The sequence below is a fragment of the Globicephala melas genome, chromosome 10 (genome assembly GCF_963455315.2).
Source record: "Globicephala melas chromosome 10, mGloMel1.2, whole genome shotgun sequence".
In the NCBI taxonomy this organism is placed as follows: domain Eukaryota; kingdom Metazoa; phylum Chordata; class Mammalia; order Artiodactyla; family Delphinidae; genus Globicephala; species Globicephala melas.
The window spans coordinates 8,288,985-8,314,630 of record NC_083323.1 but is presented as its reverse complement, the minus strand read 5'-3'; the positions used below and the strand labels follow the sequence as shown (position 1 = coordinate 8,314,630).

The 25,646-nt window shown below is 42.1% G+C and overlaps 1 protein-coding gene across 11 annotated transcripts in view; it reads left to right on the top strand.

Moving 5' to 3' along the window:
- The window catches only part of TNRC6B (trinucleotide repeat containing adaptor 6B), a 250,005-nt gene that overhangs the window by 199,890 nt on the left and 24,469 nt on the right, over positions 1 to 25,646 (top strand). For 8 of the 11 annotated variants that reach the window (XM_060306216.1, XM_060306218.1, XM_030855890.2 and 5 more), the window contains 7 exons: positions 1,569 to 1,727; positions 4,633 to 4,808; positions 7,076 to 7,150; positions 8,909 to 8,954; positions 10,579 to 10,727; positions 11,802 to 11,972; positions 16,364 to 16,489. In XM_060306216.1, the coding sequence (XP_060162199.1) occupies positions 1,569 to 1,727; positions 4,633 to 4,808; positions 7,076 to 7,150; positions 8,909 to 8,954; positions 10,579 to 10,727; positions 11,802 to 11,972; positions 16,364 to 16,489 (902 nt within the window). The remainder of the gene's footprint in view (positions 1 to 1,568; positions 1,728 to 4,632; positions 4,809 to 7,075; positions 7,151 to 8,908; positions 8,955 to 10,578; positions 10,728 to 11,801; positions 11,973 to 16,363; positions 16,490 to 25,646) is intronic. The other 3 variants (XM_030855886.2, XM_030855887.2, XM_030855889.2) reach the window with 3 other exon arrangements.

The following is a 25,646-nucleotide window of genomic DNA, read 5'->3' as shown; positions in this document are numbered from 1 at the left end:
GGCATTTTTATTAAGATGCATTTATTTAACTAAGCTTTGTTCTGGGAACCTTTCCTACGTTAACTCTAGGCTGTTGTTAACAGAGACTCTCTTTTTTTAAAATGGTAGTGATAACAGATGCTGGTAGTACATTTTAATGTTCTTTCTTGGCAAAAGGAAAAAGTAGGCATTCCTGGGTTAGTCTCTCCAGTTTTTTTTTTCGTTTTGGTAATTGTATTGGTCTGCAGAATCCAAAAGATTTATATCTTGCTAAACAAACTGTGCTCTAGATTTAAAAATAAAGAATTAAAATAGGAGCAGAAATAGACCTGACTTCCATTCTGGTTCTGCCTGTGGACACATCCTCTGTGTTTCTCTTGCCCCGGCGACGGGAAGTAGTCTGTGTTGTTCTTGCAGAGGCCATCAGAAAATGCTGTAGCAAAGCTGGGATCTGGAAGGTTTCCATCGCTTTCCAGGTGATTTTTAACAGTTAACCTCTGGAAGTGGAGTACTTCTTTGTGTGGAGATCGTTATCTCATGATAATCAGTTGTCCAGAATTAAACTTTCTTCCCTCCTTATTTGAGTAGGAAACATCATACCTGGTAAATTAAAAATAGTGCTGGTGAAAATTTTTAAAAAGGTGGGGCGGGGGTGGGAGGAGCGTGGGATTTTGAACTCTTTAAAAAAAAAAAAAGTAGTGCTGGTAATCATTCTTAGTTTGGCATTGTCAACTTGAATGTCCTCATATAGTTCAACAAATTAAGAGGATGCACCATTCAAGTGTTTGTTTTTTTTAGTTAAAATTAGTCATAATATTTAATTTTCCACTTTCCAGAGTAAGCTTAGTATTCAGTGAATCCAGTTATGGACATTTAGAAAATGATTACTTTTAATTAGTTCTTCTCTTGAAATATTGAAAAGAATGAGGAAGGAAATGAAGATTGCTCATTAGTTCCCTACCTAGAACATGTAAAAATTTTTATTCATATAGGAAAAAACCTTCAAACTGTACAGAAAAGCAAAAGGTAATAAGTAAAAGAATCTTAGCCCCAGGGTCTCTCCCTGCAGGTCTTAGAATTTTGTGTGCCATTCAAAAATTTCGTTCATACCTATAGCAAAATATATCTATCCTTTAAAATTTTTACACGGAAGGGATTGTACTATATACACTGTTCTTCACCTTGCTTTTTTCATTATTCTTAAAAACTTTCCACGTTAGCATGTACATTTCTGTCTTTTAATTGCTTCGTGTATAGTATTCATTTGATGGGCAACTCACGATTGGTCTCACTGGTCCCTTTTTGGTAGATATTTAGGTTGCTTCCAAATGTTATCTGACAGTGGGCATTGTTGTACATGTAATTTCATCTACCTTTACAAGTATATCTGTGGTATAATTTCCTGGCAGTGGAATTACTGGGCAAAAAGTTAAAGTGACAATGCCAAGTGCCCTCCATGAAGGTGGTACCTATTTCTATTTCCACCAACAGAATTCAGGAGTGCCTGTTCCTCCTACCTTCACCCCCAGTGGATACTGTGGTGTTCATTGAACAAATCATTCTTAGAGATACATGTCCTTTCTTTACAGTCTGGAGCAAAAGCACACCACCTGCTCCAGATAATGGTACTTCAGCTTGGGGTGAGCCAAATGAAAGCAGTCCTGGGTGGGGTGAAATGGATGACACAGGAGCATCGACCACAGGCTGGGGGACCACACCCTCCAGTGCTCCAAATGCCATGAAACCTAGTAAGTATACGGCATTATTTTTGAGGGAGTCTCTATTATAACTTTGGGGGTCACACATTTTGGTGAGGGCTGTTGTTAAACTGTTGTTTCAGTGAGATTCAGGACCTTGAACCTTTAATAAATGGTTAGCAGCAAATGCTGGACTTGGCATATGTAAAAATGCTTACAGTGAACTAAAAGTCATGTTAGTTTTGTTGATTTCGTTTTAACTTAGGTGTAGTGTCTGGCCAGAACTGAAATTTTCATGTGGTGCTTTTTTTTTGCTCAGTAACTTAAATATTGCTCATTAGATCTATTTTGCATCTCTGCTCTCACGTTGGTATAATTTTTTTTTAAACTCCTGGCTTTTAACGTGGAACAAGGTCTCTGCTGCCCAGTGACTTCATCCTTCCGTTCCTTCCTTTCCCCTTTGTCTCTCTTCTCATACGTCCACCCACGTAAGCACATTTAAGGTTTCTTGAACCCAACAAAGATTTCTTCATTTGAATTTGTACACAAAGCACGTCACACTTATTCACGATCATTGAGAATCTGAGCTATACGAGATCCAGCTGGCAATGTGCAGTCAGAGTAATTTGCAAACTTTGTAAGTGGGTGCTGCGGGACGCCCCACTGGGTGGTGCTCAATTGAAAAATTCAGTTTCGAGTATCTGTTTTCACTTGTTTATAGTTTTCTTAAAGAGTATTCCAACATCACTTTTCTACCATATTGCAGACTTAAGGAATTGTCTTTTGATTAAAAAATGTGGTCAGACTGAATACTCAAAATTTGAACAAGAATAAAAAAATTCTGCTGTCAAGTTTATTTTATGGTATGTATGATTCTCACCATGCCACAGGAAGGAATATCATCTTAGCTGTCTGTATTCTAGAAACTCACTCTTGTTCCTATGTAACTTGACTGCATTTTAAAAATTACGAATCTCCTTCACTTCATAGAAATAGCTTTATAAAGAATTTGATTTCGTCTTGATTTTCATTGCAAAATTGGTTGTATCATCATGGGAAATACCATCCTGTAGACTTGGACTAGATCCAAAATGCTGTTGGAAGGCATTAAGCAGACCCTTGGCACAAGGAGGTACTTCAGCAGTGCTTTCAGGATTTTTATGTGTCTTTCCCAACTTCAGGATCATCTTTTGTCCATCACAAAAGACTCACTTTTCTCCAGATTTTAAAAAGTCTTCTACTCTTCAGGATCATCTATATCTGCAGTTAAAGCTGTAGTTATATTTACTCCTTCTCTGGGTAATTTCAGTGTGTAATAGAGGAAGGGGCTAGATCATCACAGCCTACCAAATTGATGCTGATAGTTAACCTGTGATCTTGTCTAGACTGCAGATACCTTATATCTGGTGTGGGCTCTGTGACTAAAAATCGGAGCTTTCTAATCTTTCTCCAAGAAGTCATTTGTTAAAAGTTCAGCTCCTTTCTCTAGAAGAAGGGTTACGTGGATGTCGTCCTTCTTTGAAGGGGTCAGTATGTCACTTATGTTGGGTCTGTAATTCCTGTTGCTTGTCAGGATGTATAAAGCCTGTGTTTACAATAATAGTGGATAACCTCCTATGCAGAAGAAATGGTCCTGGTTATCAATGGCATTTCCAGCAGCAGAGGGGATAGCCCCCAAGCCCTGCCTCTTGCTGCCCAGTCACAGAGCCCCTGCAATGGGGGCTCAGTGAACCCCATGGAGGTTCCATCAGGTTCCCCATGGCGTTGCTGGGAGATGATGCCACAGTCTGAGGAAATCAACTGCCTTGCACCCTGTGTACTTGATGGGTGCCTGCGTGGCATCATAGGCCTGGTCCTAGGGCATGGCAGCAGTCATTCAAGGAAAGGCCTGGAAGAGACACCTTTCTGGCTCTAGACTTCACATGAAGCTATCTAAATTAAATAACTACCCCTTCATAAAGGTCCTGTCATTCGGTAAATTGAAGGTGTGGATGGAGCTTCTAGGCAGGATAGTGTATTTCCCTTCTTCCATCATTGTATAGAGTATCATTACCACAAAGTGTATCCATCAGTTCCATACATTTTCAGAAGGAGATTAAGGATTATCCCAATCTCCAAATTCAAGATCTTTGTTTAAAGGGGGATGTTGGTGAAATTTGACCCTGGATACTGATGACGTCCTATTTCGTCGAATATTAGAGCCCTGATTTCCCTCTGTCTTTGTTCTGTTTTCCTTGTTCCCTGTCTACCACATTTCCTCTGTCTGTCTTTTAAAAGCCATTGCTTATACATTGTCTTTGCCTAGGATCTTTTTAGTACCTAATCCATTTCAAGTGTGTAAGTAAATCCAATAACTTTCAAATTTTCATGGCTATATGTGAATTTCTCTTCTTTCACCATAATTTTGATACTCAAAATCTAATACAGTTTTCTTTTTTCATCCATTTTGCATGTTCTTTTCTTCACCCCAAGCAAGGTAGACAGTTGTTCTTTACCATACCTTATATTTGTAAAGTCCATTATAAAGTTCACCACATACTTTTAGGAGGGTAAAACTAAAGAATGCAGTAAAACATCCTCATTAAGAGGAACAGATTTCTCTAAATTGAGATGTGAAATTTCTTATAAGTAACGACAGCTTCTTTTCAATTGGGGGATTTCTGTCAACTTTGTATAAAGGGGGAAAAAATCATTGAACCAGAGACCAGGAAATCTTGATTTGTGGTTTATTGACTTACTCTGTATCGTTGACCCTTTTTGGATTTCCATTTCTGCTCTGAAAAGTTCGAATGATGTTTGCCTTGCCGTACAGGTAGACTAGACACAATTACAAATACACTAAAATGTTGCATTTACGGGGAGTGGTTGTTGCGGTTATCATTATATATAGCTTATTGTTATATATACCTATATATTGTTATATATAGCGTACAGTTGGTTCATTCTTCTCTTAAAGATTCCAAATCTATGCAAGACGGCTGGGGGGAGAGTGACGGGCCCGTGACAGGAACCCGCCATCCCAGCTGGGAAGAGGAGGAGGATGGAGGAGTCTGGAACACCGCCGGCTCTCAGGGAAGTGCTTCCTCCCACAGTTCGGCAAGCTGGGGCCAAGGAGGAAAGAAACAGATGAAGGTAGCCCGCTTTAGAGATGTCTGGGCTTGCTTATTCTTTCTTAGAGGGCAGAACTGAGAATGTTTTCATGGACGAAGCCAGGCAGCTAGGGTCCCTGAGGTCCTCAGTGAGAGGGGAGGTATTTTCTTCAGAACAAGTAACTACTTCCTCTTTACCCCTCATCTTCCTTCCCCATGACCTTGAAATCTCCAGTGACAAAACTCTTGCTGTGGGTAAGATGGAATTTTCAAAGAAACGAAATTTTCCTCACTTTGGCTTCCATGTTAGAATAATTCTTTGGAAGCTGTCACGGCACACCTTATAAATGTTTTACGCTTTTGCGTTCTAAAGCCAAGTCAGTCCTTAGAGTAAATCCCCAGGAATGTGTAAAAGAGAAACCACAGTAATATGGTTTCTCCAACAGCAATCATCGCAACTCACTTTTATCTCGTTTGGGAAACTCCAAGGCCCAGGACCCTTTTCTCAACAAAATGAGGTGCCAGTGCATAACCCTGCGTTAGCAACTAGATGACTTATCTACATCCTGTACCAGTTGTGTTCTACACTTGTTACTTTCTGTATCTTAGAACAACTTAGTTTCTCCTTTGATTTGCATAATTTGATGAGGACTTTGGTTTTCAATCTAGAACCTGAACGACTCTCAGTAGAAGCCCTCTTTTTTCATTCCAGCCTCTCATTCCACAGATACATTGAGGGACATAGGAAGTGGGCAGCCATGTATTTAATTTGAGGATGGGAGCCTTGCTGCCCTAAGAAACGCTTCACAACTAAAAATCCTGGTTTTCAAATACCGGGTGCCATGTTAGAAGGTCTTCAGTGGCCAGGGGCTCTACCTTCATCCCCTTTGCCTGTGGGATTTTGTTCTGAATAGGATTACTCTCTTTTAGGCCTGAGAATACAGGTTGTTTCTGTTAGAGACGTTTTGTTTAAGCAGTCATTTACAGTTTTCCCTCTTAAAGGACTTTTATTACTCCAGTCACAAAAGAAATTATTCAGTAAACTTGCCAGCATTTTTAGTACATTCATGTTGTCTAGTCTGCTGTGGCTTTCTTTTTGTTATTTACAAATTAACAATAAGACCAAATTACAAGATAGTTCAGGAGACTGTTGAGGAAGCAACTGAGTGAAAGGTACTAGCCCACTCAGGGAACCACCAAGATTTAATGAAGTTAATTGGGAATTAAATATTTCTGCTCCATGACTGATGATTCTGACCTTTCATACTGAGGGCCTCTTTGTGTGTGTGATCAAATGCAGCTGACATAAAATTTACCATCTTAACCAATTTTAAGTGTATGGATCAGTCGCATTAAGTACATTCACATTGTTGTGCTGTCATCACTAACATCTGTCCACAAAGTAACTACCACTTCTCTCCTCCTTCCACTGAGGGTTTTTTTGACCTTCAAACTAAGTACCTTAACACTTGCAGGAATAATAAAATTGATCTGACCAATACCATCAGAACACAAATAGAATCTTTACCCGGAGAATGCACACGTGCACAAAGCCCCATCACCTGCCCCCACAAGGTCCCTGCCACAGTTCTACTCACCTTCTACGTAGAAATAAAAGTGGGACTGATGACTGGTGCCTTGTTCAGTGCAGAAACTAGTTTGTCCCATTAAGAAACAAGCAGAAGCCTACATCCGCCACCTTTGCACTGAAAACTAACTGCCCTCATAGTAACGGCTATGCGGTGAGCTTGATGATGGCGTCTTCTGCTAGGCTTCTTTCCCATTGGGGAGCCACATCTTTCCACTATGAAAACAAGCTGATGAAAGTGCTGCGTGGATGAGTTCCTCATTGTATCCACACAGAGAATAATGACTAGTTTAAATGGGCTCCTTTCCAAATAACATGCACTAGCATCAAACTCCTTTTCTTCACTCCTAATACAAACCGGCTTGGGTTACAAGGAGATAGTAAGAGAGAACATACTAGCATGCAAACATTATGTTTTAGAAAACCTGCTATTGACCTTCTATTTGTAGGGTAAAAACACTAGCTGACCATATATTTTTCCAGTTACTTCTAATTCAGTGCAGCGAATAAAGTAGGAATGAAAACATAGATGTAATAACTAAAGCGTAGTACTTTTTTAGGCTAACAGATAACATATTAAAATAACTATAGTTAAAGAGGAATAGTTAGGGTTCAAAAAGGTAAACTCTTGGTTTTGCATTTTTAGTCAGTACTTATGCAACTCAGGAAGTTGAAATAAAATAAATTACTTGATTCTGAGGTTACATATTTCATTTCTCTAGTGCTCACTAAAAGGAGGAAACAATGATTCATGGATGAATCCCCTTGCCAAACAGTTTTCAAATATGGGATTGCTGGTAAGTTTTACTTTTTCATATGTGTAATGTATCCCAACTTTTACATTTAGTACAAATTTTAAGACCACTGCCACATATAGTACAAAAGTACAGATTTAGAAACTGGTTAAGCAGTATTCCTGATTTGGATTAGGCAGTATTTGTTCTCTATTCTTTTTTTCTTAACGAAATACTCCAGTATTTAAAGGGTACAGCTTTTGTATTTTTAGTTCTTGTATCCTTTTCCTTAGGCAGTTAGGGAAGAAAAAGCCAAGTACTTAAAATTTATATAATTTTTGCTGAGTACTGTAGCAGTTTTAATATTATAATTTTTAAAAAGACAGCAACTGCAGAATAACTAGGGAAACTATTTGTGATTAATTATATAGGCAGTTCTTGTAGAATTTCTAATTTTTTGATCTCTCGGGAACATTATGGGGACACCCTGTCCTGGTTGCCAAAAGACAAATGACTTGGCTGCACATTTCAAGATCTGATGACTTGACAAGTCACAAGAAGAAGTTGTCATCATTTGGCTGCCGCTCTTGGAATTTGATCCTGAGCCGACTGGAACTTGAGCACAGGGGTTTAATTCTCCAAGCAGCTGTTTAGCTGTTCCTCTGCCCATAGATTTACTGAAGCTAATTTGATGTGAAAATCGAATTTAGGAATATAGACACCAACAGCAATCAAAATTAGTCAGATTTTTGTTTTTAATATTTATTTCTTTATTTGGCTGCACCAGGTCTTAGTTGCGGCTTGCGGAATTTTTAGTTGCGGCATGCAGGCTCTAGTTCCCTGACCAGGGATCGAACCTGGGTCCCCTGCATTGGGGGCGCAGAGTCTTAACCACTGGACCACCTGGGAAGTCCCAAAATTAGTCATATTAAAAATGTTACTGGGGGCTTCCCTGGTGGCACAGTGGTTGAGAGTCCGCCTGCCGATGCAGGGGACACGGGTTCGTGCCCCGGTCCGGGAGAATCCCACATGCCACGGAGTGGCTGGGCCCGTGAGCCATGGCCGCTGAGCCTGCGTGTCCGGAGCCTGTGCTCCGCAACGGGAGAGGCCACAACAGTGAGAGGCCCGCGTACTGCAAAAAAAAAAAAAAAGGAAAAAAGAAATGTTACTGGGACTTCCCTGTGGGGGAAGGGAAGTGGTTAAGATCCACTGCCAACGCAGGGCACACAGGTTCGAGTCCTGGTCTGGGTGCTGCAGAGCAACTAAGCCCATGCGCCACAACTACTGAGCCTGTCTGTGCTCTAGAGCCCACAAGCCACAACTACTGAAGCCCATGTGCCTAGAGCCAGTGCTCCGCAACGAAGAGTAGCCCCCACTCGCCACAACCAGAGAAAGCCCGCGTGCAGCAACAAAGATGCAGTGCAGCCAAAAATAAATAAATAAATAAATAAATATATATATATATATATATATATATATATATATATATATATATATATATATATATATATATATATATATATATATATATATAAATGTTACTGTCTTGGGACTTCCCGGGCGGTCCAGTGATTAGGACTTCGCGTTTCCACTGCAGGGGACACGGGTTCAATCCCTGGTCAGGGAACTAAGATCCCTCATGCCACTCAGCCAAAAAAAAAAGTTATTGTCTTCATTCCAGTTTAAGGTTCATTTCCAAGGACCTTGTATAGTCCTAGTAGTAAAGTAAGGTGTGGCTCACACATGAATAATGCCATTTCTCCTCTGATTCAGACGTTTAATTCAAGCCTTTAATCTTCCTTCACTCTTCTTTATTTTCAGAGTCAAACTGAAGATAATCCAAGTAGCAAAATGGATTTGTCTGTAGGTGTGTATCCCTCCACTAATACGAATGGAATATGTTGTTCATGACACCCTGTTGGGATCCCCTGCTCACTTTGAGTTGGGATGGGTGCAGTTCCTAGACACGTATTCCACACTCGCTCTGGGGAAGGCACCGTGCTTGACGTAAATGAGTAGTTTGTGCCACGTATAAAAACTTGAGACTTGGAGGCCACTGGGCAGCTGGGGAAGACCGTGTGTTCCACATAAAGGAGTCAGCCTTTGCTCGGCCGTTCGCACTTGTTGTCGTGGACGAGTGTAGGCTCAGCTTTGCCAGGTCCTCCAGTGTTTTCAAGAGAGGCCAGAAATTCAGATATGCATTGACATCCTGATTTTTTTTTTTTAACGTCTTTATTGGAGTATAGTTGCTTTACAATGGTGTGTTAGCTTCTGCTGTTATAACGGAGTGAATCTGCTGTACATATACATATAGCCCCATATCTCCACCCTCTTGCGTCTCCCTCCCACCCTCCCTATCCCACCCCTCTAGGTAGTCACAAAGCACTGAGCTGATCTCCCTGCGCTATGCGGCCGCTTCCCACTAGCTGTCTCTTTTACGTTTGGTAGTGTATATGTGTCCATGCCAGTCTCTCACTTCGTCCCAGCTTACCCTTCCCCCTCCCCCTGTCCTCAAGTCTATTCTCTACATCTGCATCTTTATTCCTGTCCTGGACATCCTGATTTTTAAATAGTGGAAGCTAATCCAGACGTTTAAAAATGCTGTGTGTGGCCAAATAAAATATGTCTGTGGCCCTGCCAGAGTCAGCTCTCAGGTGGCCAGGTCTGTCTGCACTGGGATGTCCCATTATTGACCAACCCCCTCCTCTGCAAGTAGAGCAGATGCAGCATCAGCCCTTCATCTGTGGGACCTTCACAGTGATGCTGTTGCTCACCTGAAGGAACTTAAGAAGAATCAAACCGGGAAGAAAAGGAAACAATCCTAGGAGATAAGGGAAATAACCCCTGATCTGTGATTCTCTTAAATATGAGAGCAGCTAAAAAATGAGCTTCATGTCACTGTACCATAGCAAATTTATAGATATGTGAAAGAAAGTGGGAATAGCCATTGCACCTGGGAAATTACATTGTACCAGTAACATGGCACACCATCTCCTGCGTTCAGCATGAAGTTCTAAGTTTTAGGGCAACAACCATGCCTCTTTGCTCTTTTTATTCCTCATAATCGTGTTTCACAACCCCAGCTGTTTGTCTAGCAGATGCTAAAATATTAACAAGAGACACATCCTCTCACTGAGGACATTTGAATATATGAGCAAGATAATGTTCATCAAACATATCAATACCCGGTCTAAGAATTAGATTAGTTAGAGATTTTTTTACTAGGTTAGCCCTCAGGCTCTCTTTCAGTCTTCCATAGAAAACCGGCTACAGCTAATATATGTTGTGGGGTTTGGGGGGGATTGTTTGGTTTTGGTTTGTTTTTAAGGCATCCATATGTGTTCCAGGAAGGACCACCAGCAGCCTGAACCAGTAAAAAGCTCTTCTGGTCTTACACCTGCACCTCAGGGAGCGTAGTGGGACAGGTCACTCTTGGTCATGAGGGAGACATCGACTGTTAACATCCTCACTCCTTCTGTGTTACTTTTCAGGGAGCCTTCCGGATAAAAAATTTGATGTGGACAAGCGAGCAATGAATCTCGGGGATTTTAATGATATCATGAGGAAGGATCGATCTGGGTTCCGTCCACCTAATTCCAAAGACATGGGAACCACAGATAGTGGGCCTTATTTTGAGAAGGTGAGTTGAATCCTTGGTTTAAGATAATAATTCATGAGAACCACTTTGGTTCCCACTTGTCTTTTGATAATTAATTCCAGAAGGAAGCATAGAATTACTGAACTGAATGAGCGAGCAAAGCACAAACGCCACCTACTTTTGAATGGTGACATGAAAATAGCTGTTGTTGGCAGGTGATTAGGCAGCAGCTAGAACCATCTGTCTTTAGAATGTGAGTATTGCGAACAAGGTCTAAGTTTTGGGGAATTTATGAAGTTTGGAGGGGGGAAGTGATCTATTTATAGCGGGGGAAATGCACACTCAAAACACGTAGAAGAAATCCTAGAGGCAAATTTATTCTGAATTCTTTTTTCTGCTGTTGTGCAATTTACAAAAATAAATTTTTGGATCTTGTGCAAATAGTCTGTGTCTCCTAAGGCCTTGCCTTCTAGCTTTGTCGAGATGATCCAAAACTTTCTCCTTTGCTATTTCTAAGAGAGCTCTTTTGTCTTCTTTCTCCATTTCCATAATGATCTGTTTTTAGTTATGATGGTATACTTTTCAAATTCTCAACTACCTGCTTTAAACAAGTCATTTATACCTATCTGTTGGGATTTTTAACATTTCTAATGGAGGAGGTCATTCCTTGATTCAGAATACCAATTTGCAGTGTCCCTGGTCTTCAGAAGGCAGTTAAAACCAGAGTGTTTAGATCTGGCACATTTTTGACACCACAGTGCTGATCCAGACAGCAACATATCCGCAAGAAGACTACCGTGGCGTCTGTTTCGGCAGCCACGTAGTTAGAGCAATCAATACTAGATGCATGAAAATGAAGTGTCTGGCAATTTTTATCTTAGTGCAATGGACAGAATGTGTTAACTAACTTAGGATAAGAATCTATAGGAAAGAGGATGACAGATGGTGTCTGTTGGGCAAAGTATCATGACTATTATCAGATCCAAATTCTATCCTCGTTTACTGCTAATACACTCTAACCTTGTTTATTCCTGGTGTTTCTCTTTTCCCTTCTTGCATTCTGTTGCTTCACTAACCAACACTCACTGTGATTGGCTAACTACTACTACTTTTCAGCTGACTTTGCCTTTCTCCAATCAAGATGGGTGCCTTGGGGATGAGGCTCCCTGCTCTCCCTTCTCCCCTTCTCCCAGCTACAAGCTGTCTCCCTCTGGTTCCACACTACCCAACGTCAGCCTTGGAGCAATCGGCACAGGGCTCAACCCCCAAAACTTCGCTGCTAGACAAGTAAGGAGGCCTCTCAAATTTATAACTGCTTGGCTGTGGCCTCGCCTTGGCCCTGGTCTGCAGTTTATTGCATCATTTGTCTGTCTTGGGAAATTTGTTGATTACTGAATGCACAGAATGATATTAAGTATAGGCTTTAGCTCTTTCAGCCCATAGAACCCATCTCTCTTCATGTTTCTCAACATGGGTTTTATTTTAAATATGTTTCTTTTGTCTTCCCATTTTTGGTCATAAGTTTACGTTTAATAGTTAACTAATGACTGGCTTAGGAAAAGGTTAAAGAAGCTTACAGGTACCTTCTATCATCTAATTTAGCATCATATTTGCCATTTTTGAACGTTTGATTGAATGGCAAGACTACTTTTGAGGTCTTTTCAATCTAATAAAATTGCTAATTAGAAAGCAGCAGCAACACTAGTAAGATTAAATATTGGAGGGTTACAGCATCTTAAGAATCCAGTGTCCTTAAGTATCATATTACCCAGAGAAAGGTAACTTACATGTTAGATAATGAAGCTTTAAGAAGACCGATGTTGCCCAGCGTTTGATTCAGCCTGGAGCAGCGCCTTTCCTGGTGTTGGATCTGTCAGTCCTCCAAGGAAGGGCTGTGCAGCAGAAACAGGACTGGCAGGGCTGGCCTGATCATGCCGCCTCGCCTTTACAGGCCCAGGTGGACAGAGCAGGCCTCTGTCTGTCACCTTGCAGTAGCTCTGTTGTAGTTTTTGTGGAGAAAACCAGGAATTTGGGGACAATTCCTTTGTGACAGTGGCTCCAGTGATACTTTCCTGGCCTTAGCTCCATGACTACTTACTTGTCCTTCTGCTTTCATCTCTGAATGTCACAGAAGGACATTTAATTATTAGTTGCGTCCATTCTGTTTGCACGTGATGACTTTTCACATAGAAATGAAAGGATGGTATAAAACACCTCTTACGCTATAGTCCTCAAGACGCATATAGATCGTTCATATGCTTTCTAATTGTTGCCTTAGCACATTTTAAAAATGGACTATATTATATCCATGTGTTCAGATTGCTTAACTCTGGATTGAGAGTTATAGGTAGTTTTTTGTTTTCTTCCTTGATATTTCGCTCTTTTTCCTAATGTTTCCACAGAGGACATGGCTGTGTATTACTTATATAAACAGAGAAGAAACAATTATATCCATTTTGGTGGGGAGGAGGGCTCTTTTGGGTTGAGATATATCAAATATAAGATAGTCTTAATACTCTTGGTTAATGGTGATCATAAGTATTCTCCCAGGATCACCTGATTATCAGATACTTATAGTACATAAACTTTAGTATAAGTGACCAGCCAAACTAGCTGTGCACTGGACTCTAAAAAAAGGTCATTTCTCTTCATTTTTTTGATCTGTGGATTGCTACAAAGTCCATTGTGAACCAAGTTGATTATACATGTTCTATCCAAATATGGTTACGGTTTTTTCACACTATTTTCATGCAGAGTTAACATACTTCATAATTTCAAAATAAAATTTGAGGGTTTTTCCCAAATTACAGAAGATTTCAGTTAGCTTGATAACCTTGTTTTTAATCTATATACCTTTCTAAGTTAAACATTGTAGTTGAGGCAAATATCACCAATAATTATTAGGCTCAGGTCATCATTAAAGCCTCACATACAACAGTGAAGCTTTAGAAATAGCCAGATAAGCCACCATTTATATATATATATGCTTTTGATGCTGGTTTTCCTAATCTCTAAATACAGTTTTTTAAAAAAAGACTAGATTGGGCTTCCCTGGTGGCGCAGTGGTTGGGAGTCCGCCTGCTGATGCAGGGAACACGGGTTCATGCCGCGGTCTGGGAAGATCCCACATGCCACGAAGCGGCTGGGCCCGTGAGCCATGGCCGCTGAGCCTGCGCGTCCGGAGCCTGTGCTCCGCAATGGGAGAGGCCACAACGGTGAGAGGCCCGCGTACTGCAAAAAAAAAAAAAGACTGGATTTGTATGATTACCATTAAATACGTTACTGTGCAAAATAGCTACTTCTGAGCCAAGAAGATGACCAACTTGTGATGCCAAAGGTTCCATATTAAAAAATAAGAGAAGATGGGAATTCCCTGGTTGGCCTAGTGTTTAGAATTCTGGGCTTTCACTGCCATGGCCCAGGTTCCATCCCTGGTCGGGGAACTGAGATCTCACCAGGCACATGCCACAGCCAAAAAATAAAATAGCAAGATTTAACAGTAAATAATGAATAAAAATGATCTAAAGAGGGTTTTATTTTTTTAAAAAAGGTATTTTTTGATAAACTTATGTTGACTTATCTTTGTTATTATCTGTATCAGATATATCCAAGTGTTTGGTATGGCTTTAGAGACACTTGATAATGAAAACCTAAAACCTTTGTTGGGAGTGGGATGGACTCTTTCTCCTAGGAATAGGAAAGTAGGGCTTGATTTTACAAAAACCAAAAAAGGTAAATTCTTTGTAATACCTCTTACCAGAAAGAGAGGTTGAAATTTAAAACGACCCATACAGAGCAGTTTGGAGCCCTACAAAACATAGGTTCTGGCAAGGACTTTAGCTGTCAGAAACCCCAGCATCCAGGAGCCATCCATGAATAATTAACATCTAATAACAAGGTCATTACTTTGATAGTAAAGTGTGAGAATGATCTCAGTGGAATAGTCTTAGCAAAATAAATGTTTCCTATTTTCCTGGGAAGAATTAGTAGCTAAGCTCCAGACTACCAGGATCTCAGAAAAGTTAGAACTGAGCCATTTCACCTCAGAATGACAAGTTTGATTAGTAAGACAGGAGAGGCAGAGACATTAGAGTTTCTAGAACTAAAGGTCTTTTCATGTTTAAACAGTCCTCTGGGAGATTTAAAATTCATGGTGGATCTTTGATTTTCTTTTTTGAGATGTACACAGATTTTAATTGCCATTTCTACTTTATATTCATAATCATTTTTATTTTCAATACTTTTAAGTTCATTAATTCCCCTGAAGCAGTCCCTTAATCTATTTTGAATCATTAAGCCATCAAAATATCTTTGGTGCTCTAGAACTTAAGGACAAAATTCTTCTTTAAAATTGCCTTAATCCCCACGATTCCAGGGATAAGATGATGGTGATGACCTCAGCTCAGAGCTCACAGACTTGGTGTAAGCAGTGGTGTAGCTGTCTTCACTGACGGTGTTCAGTGGGACGTTTGTTTTCAAGTGTATGAAATTGGTGGGTCATGGATGTTTGCAAATGATGTGCTCATCCTACAGACCAGGGCTTGATTGAGTTTCTGGGAGTACAAAGAGGGAAATATTAAGCTGGTGGTGGAAGTACAGGATGGAAGATAACTGTAATATGATTTGATGATGGATCCTATCAAAGAGTTTTCAAGTGTTTTGAGAATGTAGAGGTGGGCTCAGTGAATCTGAATGTGCAATGAGGAATGTTTGGGAGAAGACTTTGTTGATGAGTTTGACCTCTGAGCTGGGCCTTGAAGAGGCCAAGTGAAGATGGTATAGAAAACTACGTCGGGCAGCGTCAAGTATCGAATATGATCTCTTTGCTTCTCTGCTAGAAACAAGTCAGAAAGGAAAGGCCATCATATACAGCCCAGCTTTTTATAGCTCTTTGGCTGGAGCAGTCTAGAACTGCTTCAATGAGTTGATCATCCAGAAATCAGGGAGCTAAGCTTGTTTTTTGACTAGACTGATAGTCATACATTTGAATGAGAAGTTACAGGTGAGTAATGTTTTGTTTTGGTAGCCCTGGAATGATTTTTCACTTTTTCCCTTTCTTCCTTTTTTATCTCACTCCGTGGTTGATTCACATTTCCTCGTCTAGTAAAGAAGGGACCAAGCAGACCCAGGACAGGGAAGGGTGCTCGGATCTGGAGTAGGGTCCTCAGGGAGCTAGGCTCACAGTTGGGTGGCACTGATTTTATGATTGAATCAACCAATTCAGAGAAGTCATATCATAGTATTGTTTTACAACTGATATTATTCACAAGCCTGCATTTTTACTCAGTTGCTTTTTAAGGTGCGTCTCAGGTTATATAGTTTGAGAATAAATTCGGTAAACCCAATCTTAAAAAAGAAAGTAGTTAAATAAATGTTATACTGCCTGTACCTTTCAATAACAGCAACAACAAAGTAGTGTTTTTTCTAACGTTTGACTAAGTTTAATGCTTTTGGTTTATAGAATGCATCAGACTGCAGGGGTGGTGATGATATGCCCGTGATTGGATTTGAATACTTTTCTGAGCATTCTGAGATCAGGAACTTTTTTCAGTTGTAAAATTCTGTGATTCCACGGAACACGGGATATGATTCTTCTGAGGGAGAGAAAACCTGAACTGTTTCTTATTTGTGTTTTCTTTTGTTAACAAAAAGCCTCACCGTCGCTGTTCCGTTGACAGGGTGGCAATCATGGTTTGTTTGGAAATAGCACAGCACAATCGAGAGGCGTGCACACCCCCGTGCAGCCGCTGAATTCTTCTCCTAATCTCCGGGCGCAAGTGCCTCCCCAGTTCATTTCCCCCCAGGTAAGCCGTTCATGGATCCACAATTCATAAGTAAAAGTCCAGGTGGTTACTAGTTGTCAACTGACTGGTTTTGTGGGCGTAAAAGGAATAACAGTTACCCATCTAAAATGGGAAAAATCCAGATGCCAGGGATCAAGATTTTTAGAACAAGATGGCAAATCTCGTTTGTTTTTTTTATTGTATCGTGCATACAAAGTAGATGTTTTTACATGAAAAGCATTATGATTATATTCCTTTTAGATCTCCTGTATATTTTCCCAATGCTATATTGATTTTTAAACTGTGTATAATTAAAACTACTGTGTAAATTCCGATGCGTCAACATTCAGAAGTTGGTTGCCCTCAAGGCTTCACAGGGTAATTGCCAGGTTCTGGGTTATTCTGAAAAGTTTTGAGGAGATACATACTAAAACACTGACTGGGTGTTCTAGGGGGCGTTCAAGAACTAATGAAGCGGCAGAGACTTATTCACAGAGCAACTTTGTGTAGGACACGGTCTTTTGGGTACCATGGAAACCCTTTAGGACCCTCTATTAGCAGGAGATGGGACGAGTTGTTCAGGGGTATAGGTGAGAGATTTGTGCCAGTCTACCACATACTGCCTCTCATACACGTTTGTGGGAAACAGGTCTGAGGAGCAAAGTAAAAGCTGATAAGCCCAAGTAAAGATTCAGTGTGTGAATCAAGATCAAGAGCTTTGAGTCTGTCCCATCGTATAAGAGGGGGTGGGATACTTATTAGATCCAGCCAACAGGTTGTGAAGGGTCAGGTTTTGTTGTTTGTTTTTTGATACATCTTGTAAGACAGAAGCTTAAAATGTTTATTTGAAACCATAATCTATAGATTTCAAATCCTGCTTTGGACGTTGAGTCTGTCCATCTTGGTAGAGGAAGGAATGTTGATCGTGCCCCTGCCCCCATCTTCACGGTCCTGTCTGGAGTCCTCTTAGGTCTCTCTTCTTCCCCTTCCCTTTCTCTTGAGTTCCACTCATCCTTCAAGTCCCAGGTAGACAGAGCTGTTCCTGACTTCCCCAGCCCTTTACAGTGGCAGTGTCTTACCTTTTGGAGCACTTGCCAACATGCCTTGCCATCAGACCAACAGCCGTCCATGGTTATCGAACGTCTGCAGTGTTTCAGGTTGTGTGTTGGCAGTGCATGGTTGAAGAAAACACTGCCTCCCCCATCGCTGCCTCCTGGAGTTGTGGCGGTGATGGCAGAGTAGTCGGTAGATAGCGTGCTGCATGGAAAAGCTTAACAGAGTTTGGGGAGCAGGGTGGGACCTCACACTAGCAGTGACATTTAAGCTGGGTCTTGAAGAACGAGTCAGAGTTCGCTGGGCACAGCCAGATGAAAGGTGCCTTCCAGGAGGCAGGAGCAGCTTGTGCAGGGGGCAGTAATATCTGGAAGGACACGGCACGTTTGGGGAAATGCGGTTAGTGTGAGTAGTTAGTTTGAGCTTGTGGAAGTGTAGGTATGCTGTCTAGAATGGAATAGGAAGAAGATAGTCAGGAAGTTTGGGGCCAAATTTGGAACGGTTTTGTTTGCCTTGCTAAGTAGTTTGGACTTTGTCCTTTGGTCACCATGGTTTGTAACGTTATCTTGGCCGCTACTTAAAAACACAGTTTCTGGGTCTTCCTCAATCTACTGAGACACAGAGTCTTGGGTGTTGGGGCCTCACCACCCCCAGGGGATTTTTACACGCTCCCTAGAGTCTGGCTGCTCCTGCTAAAGATAATATAGTGTTAGGCAAGATTTCTCAACTGAGTGGCAGTATAGGAAAATTTAAGTTTTGGAAAAATAACACCATGATATAGACGACATGTTTGAATGACAGAATCACTAGAGCAAAGGAGATCAGTTATGAAGCTAGTGCAGGAGTCCAGATAAGATAGTAGCAGTCAGGGGGACTTCCCTGGTGGCTCAGTGGTTAAGACTCCATACTTCCAATGCAGGGGGCCCGGGTTCGATCCCTGGTCAGGGAACTAGATCCCACATGCATACTGCAACTAAGAGTTCGCATGCCACAACTACGGAGCCAACAAGCCACAACTAAGACCTGTCGCAAATAAATGAATGAATGAATGAAACACAGAATGAAATTAAAAAAAGATAGTGGCAGTGGGAATTAAGACCTCCTTGTGAAGGTCACTGGTGATCTTTGTGTTGTGGAATACAGTGATCTGTTCCCCAGTTTTTACTCATGTATCAGCATTTGACACAGTGGATCACTCCCTCCTTTTTGAAATAATTCATTTGGCTTTCAGACACCTTCTATATTGGTTCTCCACCTGCCTTTTCTTGTCTTTCTGCTTTACAAGTTCTTCCTCACTTCCCCAGTGTTTAAACATCAGAGTACGCCAGTCTCAATATCTGAACCTCTTCTCACCACCTACATCCACTTTTAGGTGATCTCACCCAGTGGAATGACTTTAAAATACTGACAGTTCCAAAACTGTGACTTCACCCCAGATCTCTCTTCTGAACCCCAAAGACTTCTGGCCATCTTTAGTAGGATGCCTTATAGGCATCTGAAGTGAACACGCCCAAAACAGAACTTCCTGTTTCATCCCACTCTCCCCTCAAAACATCCTCTTCCTCTAGGCACCTGGCAGTCTCATCCTGCAGGTGCTCAGGCCAGAGCTGGTTGTGAGTTCTCACAGCGCACAACCAATCCAGCAACAAATCCTCCCTTCAAAACTTCATCCAGCGTCCGACCATTTCCTACTGTGACCATGGTCTCCTGACTGGTCCCCCCGCTTCATCCCATACTTGCTCCCTCGAGTCTTGTTTTCTGCCCCGAGTTCACACCGATCCTCTAAGACCGCACTGTCCAGTGTAGCCATTAGCCGCATGAGCACTTGAAATGTGACTTGTGGAATGGAAGAACTGAATTTTGGTTTCAATGAATTTAAATAACCACACCAGATTAGCGCCTACCGTATGGACAGTGCAAATGTGGGACATTTCTGTCAACACAGAAAGTCAAGGTAAATCATGTTACTGCTTTACCGGGACCCCTCTCCTGGCTCCCTCTCTCACTGAGAATACAAAGCCAGCTCTTCACTGTGGTCTTTGGGGCTCTTGGTGACCTCCCTGCTCCCCACACTTGCCGCTCTCCTGTTCGTCCAGACCTCTCCAGCCAGCTGGCCCCAGTGCACGGAACATACTCCCAGAATGCTCTTCTCCCAGATTGGCACATGGCTCCGTCTTTATTTCCTTCAGAGCTCTGCTTCAGTCCCACCTTATCAGGGAGGCTGTCCCAGGCTGTGTATAGTACACCACCACCACCGTTACTCACCCCCACCCCACCCCCAGGAGGGTAATAAGCTTCACAGCGGCAGGATCTGTGGCTGCTCTGGGTTGCTGCATCCTGAACATCGACAACTGTGCAGGGCATGTATTTTAAGTTCAGTAAGTATATGTCAAGTCACAGGAGGATGCATTTCAGAATGATCTAGAAAGTGGAATTGTTAGGAAAGCACAGTGAACTTAGTCTGAGAGACTTAGGGTCTCCAAATCTCTTTATGACCAAAGTATCTGCTCTACTTGGAAAGGAAAAGTACTTGCGTTCTCCTACATTTTTGAAATGTGTTTATTTAGCAAAACATGGTTAACATAAAAATTCTTTCTTTTAAAAAAATTTATTTATTTATTTTTATTTGGCTGTGCCGGGTCTTTAGTTGCAGCATGCGGGATCTTTGTTGCATATGTGAGCTTTTAGTTGCGGCATGCATGCAGGATCTATCTCCCCCACCAGGGATTGAACCCAGACCCCCTGCATTGGGAGCACGGAGTCTTAATCGCTGGACCACCAGGGAAGTTCCAGAAAAAAATTCTTCCCAAAACTACCCTCCCACCCCACTGGACGCAAGGACAAGAATTATTTTTACGTAATCCCCTATCCAGACTTTGTTCGTACACAGGCATGCTTTTCACATAACTGCATTCATGGTCACAGCAGCCTGCTATTTTCATTAACATTGGGTCATAACATTTTCTGGTTACTAATATAGTCTTCAAGTTGATCATTCTTAATGAACAAAGCAGAATGTTCCATCAGGTAGACTTGATTTGATTTCCCTTTCCCAATTATTGGATATTGTTTCTAATTTTCCACTGTCATAAGTAACGCTGTAGAGAAATCCTTTATACATAGATCTTTGCCCACATTATTTCTAAATTTAGTTGCCCAGAATGAAATTTCTGGGTCAAAGCACATGAACATTTAAAATTCTTTTTTTTTCTTTTTTAAATCCATTCCCCAGACCTTCTTTTATTTTATTTTTATAAATTTATTTATTTATTTATTGGCTGCGTTGGGTTTTTGTTGCTGCGCGTGGACTTTCTCTAGTTGCGGTGAGCGGGGGCTACTCTTTGTTGCCATGCATGGGCTTCTCATTGCGGTGGCTTCTCTTGTTGCGGAGCACGGGCTCTAGGCGCGCAGGCTCAGTAGTTGTGGCACACAGGATCATTAGTTGTGGCTCACGGGCTCTAGAGCGCAGGCTCAGTAGTTGTGGTGCGCAGGCTTAGTTGCTCCGCGGCATGTGGGATCTTCCTGGACCAGGGCTCAAATCTGTGTCCCCTGCATTGGCAGGTGGATTCTTAACCACTGCACCACCAGGGAAATCCCTGAACATTTAAAATTCTTAACGAGTGACTTCCCTGGTGGTACAGTGGTTGAGAATCAGCCTGCCAATGCAGGGGACACGAGTTCGAGTACTGGTCCGGGAAGATCCCACATGCCGCGGAGCAACTAAGCCCGTGTGCCACCACTACTGAGCCCATGTGCCTAGAGCTCATGCTCCGCCACAAGAGAAGCCACTGCAATGAGAAGCTCATGAACCTCAATGAAGAGTAGCCCCCACTCGCCGCAACTAGAAAAAGCCCGTGCACAGCAACGAAGACCCAATGCAGCCCAAAATAAATAAATAAATTTATAAAATTCTTGATGAATATTACCAAATTTTACATCCATTTTAACCGCTTTTTAGGGACAGTCAGTAATGTAAACATAGGAAGAAGATATTGAAACTCATCTTTAAGATTTGTTACAAATGTTCCATACCATGGTTTTTTTCTACCTTGCCTTTTTCTTCCTGTTACTCAAATGTTCAGAAAGTAACATATTCTAGAGGTGTTTGTCTTGCTTTTATTTTTATTTATTTTTTAATAAAGAGACCTTTTTTTTTTTTTTTTTTTTTTTACTTTTATTTATTTTTGGCTGCATTGGGTCTTCATTGCTGCTCACAGGCTTTCTCTAGTTGCGGCGAGTAGGGGCTACTCTTCGTTGTGGTGTGCGGGCTTCTCATTGCAGTGGCTTCTCCTGTTGTGGAGCACGGGCTCTAGGCGCACAGGCTTCAGTAGTTGTGGCGCATGGGCTTAGTTGCTGTGCAGCATGTGGATCTTCCCGGACCAGGGATCAAACCCATGTCCCCTGCATTGGCAGGAGGATTCTTATCCACTGCGCCACCAGGGAAGTCTGTCTTGCTTTTAAATTGCTGTCATTTTGCACTTGTAACGCTTCATTAAATGCCATATTCACTCCCAACTAGAGCTTCACTTTCTCCAGCCCAGCTGGAGATTGAAAGGATTTTAAGCCAGAATAATTAATTCCCTGCCATGGGAATGTGCAAGCCTGCACTTTAATTACTCTGCAACCCAGGTATGAATAGTCATTTGCCAGGAGCCCAGTGAAGCATCTGTCTGGTCCTTTGTATTCACTGGAGGAGGACAGTACATGTGAATCTGAAGAAGGGAGAAGTTGAGGGCTTCCCTGGTGGTGCAGTGGTTGGGAGTCTGCCTGTTGATGCAGGGGACATGGGTTCGAGCCCTGATCTGGGAGGGTCCCACGTGCTGCGGAGCAACTGGGCCCGTGAGCCACAACTACTGAGCCTGCGCGTCTGGAGCCTGTGCTGCGCAACGAGAGAGGCCAAGATAGTGAGAGGCCCGCGCACCGCGATGAAGAGTGGCCCCCGCTTGCCACAACTGGAGAAAGCCCTCGCACAGAAACGAAGACCCAACACAGCCAAAAAAATAAATAAATAAGCAAGCCAATAAAAAAATTTTTTTTGAAATAAATTTTAAAAAAAAGAAGAGAGAAGTTGAGCAGTGCTAGATAGGAAGTCCTCAAAGTACAACCTTGATAGTCTTTATAACTGTCAATTTATAGAACATATGAGATGCTGATATTTAAATTAAAGAATAAAAATACGTTGTGTTAGCATTTCTTTAAGGTCTTTCTGTATCTGTCTATCTGTAAATAATATGTTTCATGTTCCCTTTTTTGAACTTTATGTAATGAAATCATACAGTATGTAGCCTTCTCTGACTTTTTTACTTGATAATGCTTGTAAGATTTTCCCATGTTGATTTAGGCAGTTGTGGTTCATACTGTATTCTACTATATGAATATACTATCCTTCATTTACCTTTTCTACCCTACTATCGATAGACATTTGGGTTGTTTCCAGATTTTTACTATTATGAGCAGTGCTGCTGTGAATATTCCTCTATTTGTCTCCTAGGATGAATTTCTCTAGGGTACTGCTGGGTCATGGGCATGTTTTACTTTGAATGGTGGTTTCTTTAGCTAGTTTTGAGTAGTAGGAATAGTAAGGAAGGTGGTGGGATCATGGGCTCGTGGCAAGGGGTAACATACATTCTCAAGACTGAAAAGAAACGGTAATCAGGAGACGAGCTGATTTGTCCAGTAGGTCTTTTAAAACTGAAAGAGGGGGCTTCCCTGGTGGCACAGTGGTTAAGAATCCGCCTGCCAATGCAGGGGACACAGGTTCAAGCCCTGGCTGGGGAAGATCCCACATGCCGCGGAGCAACTAAGCCTGTGCGCCACAACTACTGAGCCTGAGCTCTAGAGCCCACAAGCCACAACTACTGAACCCACGTGCCACAACTGCTGAAGCCTCCTGCGCCCCTAGAGCCCGTGCTCTGCAACAAAAGAAGCCATGACAATGAGAAGACCGCGCACCACAACGAAGAGTAGCCCCCGCCCGCCGCAACTAGAGAAAGCCCACGCACAGCAACAAAGACCCAACACAGCCAAAAATAAATAAATAAATAATTTTATTTTTAAAAACTGAAAGAGGGCTTCCCTGGTGGCACAGTGGTTAAGAATCCGCCTGCCAATGCAGGGGACTCAGATTCGAGCCCTGGTCCGGGAACATCCCACATGCCGCAGAGCAACTAAGCCCATGCGCCACAACTACTGAGCCTGTGCTCTAGAGCCCACGAGCCACAATTACTGAAGCCTGTGAGCCACAACTCCTGAAGCCCGCACGCCTAGAGCCGCAACAAGAGAAGCCACTGCAATGAGAAGCCACGCACAGCAACGAAGACCCAATGCAGCCAAAAATAAATAAATAAGTAAGTTAAATTTAAAAAAAAATAAAACTGAAAGAAGGGAGGAGAAATGACAGTTCAGACAATGGCTCTTTATTTTGGAGGCCAGTAGGTTGGGAAAGAAAATAAGCAAAGGAGATTTCCCATGAATCATAGATGAAAGCTTTGGAAAGGAAGTCAGAAACACGCTGATCAGTACAGACAGCCTGGAGCGGCACTGTCCAGTAGAAATGTAACACAAGCCACATAATGGGATTTAAAGTTTTTAGTAGCCCCATTTAAAAGATAGAGGGCTTCCCTGGTGGCGCAGTGGTTGAGAGTCCGCCTGCCGATGCAGGGGATGCGGGTTCGTGCCCCGGCCAGGGAGGATCCCACATGCCGCGGAGCGGCTGGGCCCGTGAGCCAAGGCCGCTGAGCCTGCACGTCCGGAGCCTGTGCTCCGCAGTGGGAGAGGCCACAACAGTGAGAGGCCCGCGTAATGCAAAAAAAAAAAAAAAAAAAAAAGATAAAAAGAAACTGGTAAAGTTAATTTAATAATATATATTCTTTAAACCAATATATCTAAATTATCATTTCAACCTTTACTCCGTGTTTTTAAATTATATTAAAATTTTTACTTTCCTTTTTTTAATACCAAGTCTTTGAAATCTGGTGTGTATTTTACACTTAAAACACATCTCGGGACTTCCCTGGCAGTCCAGTGGTTGGGACTCCACACTTCCACTGCAGGAGGGCATGGGTTCGATCCCTGGTTGGGGAACTAAGATCCTGCATGCCACGTGCTGCGGCCAAAAAAAAAAAAAAAAAACAACCCACATCTCCACTTAGGTTAGCCATGTTTCAGCTGCTCAGTAGCCACATGAGGCTAGTAGTTAACATACCAGATGGCACAGGCCTGCAAACAGAGTTATTGTATTCGTTTCTTTTCTAGAAACTGCCACAGCAAATGACCACAAACTGGGTAGCTTAAAACAACAGACATTTATTCTCTTACAAGTTCTGGAGGCTAGACATCTGATAGCAAGGTGTCATCAGGGTTGGTTCCTACTGCAGGCTCCAGAGGAGAGTCTGCTCCGTGCCTCTCTCCTAGTTTCTGGTGGCTGCTGGCAGGGCTTGGTGTTCCGTGACATGTAAATCCGTCACTCCCATCGCCACCTCCATATTCACGTGGCATTCTTCCCTGTGTGTCTCTGGACTTTCTCTTCATCTAAGGACACCAGTCATTGGATTAGGGCCCACTGTAATCCATTATGTCCTCATCTGAAACTTGATTATGTCTACAAAGATCCTACTTTTGAATAAGGTCACATTTCTGAGATCACAGTTGGGCATGAATTTGGGGGGTGGGGGACACAGTTCAACCTGGTATAGTTGCTAAACCAAATGAATTTAAGATTCACACTGTGAAGGTAAGAAATACGATTTCATGAGTCACTGAGGTATGGTCTAAGACTCTGGTTTAGAATATGGTGTGATAGCGTAGGATATATCTCCACTCGTAGCTTCCTTCCCTGTCCCCGACCGCTCCCACCCCCCACCAAACAAAAAACAGAAAAAAACCTTTTAATACAGTGAGGTTAGAACCATTATATCATAGACAATAAGTTAAGCCACACTGGTGACCATTAAGCCACACTGGTGAACTCAAAGGAGAGATGAAGAAGAATAATTATTTGAGATGAGTTGTGGAAGGTGTGTCCCTCATGCTGGCCATAAAACTCGTGCAGCGGTAAAGTGCACAGTAATGGTGTGCCTGCTTTGAGGTCCTATCTGCTAGGGGTCTGTTAAAATAGAAAATCAAA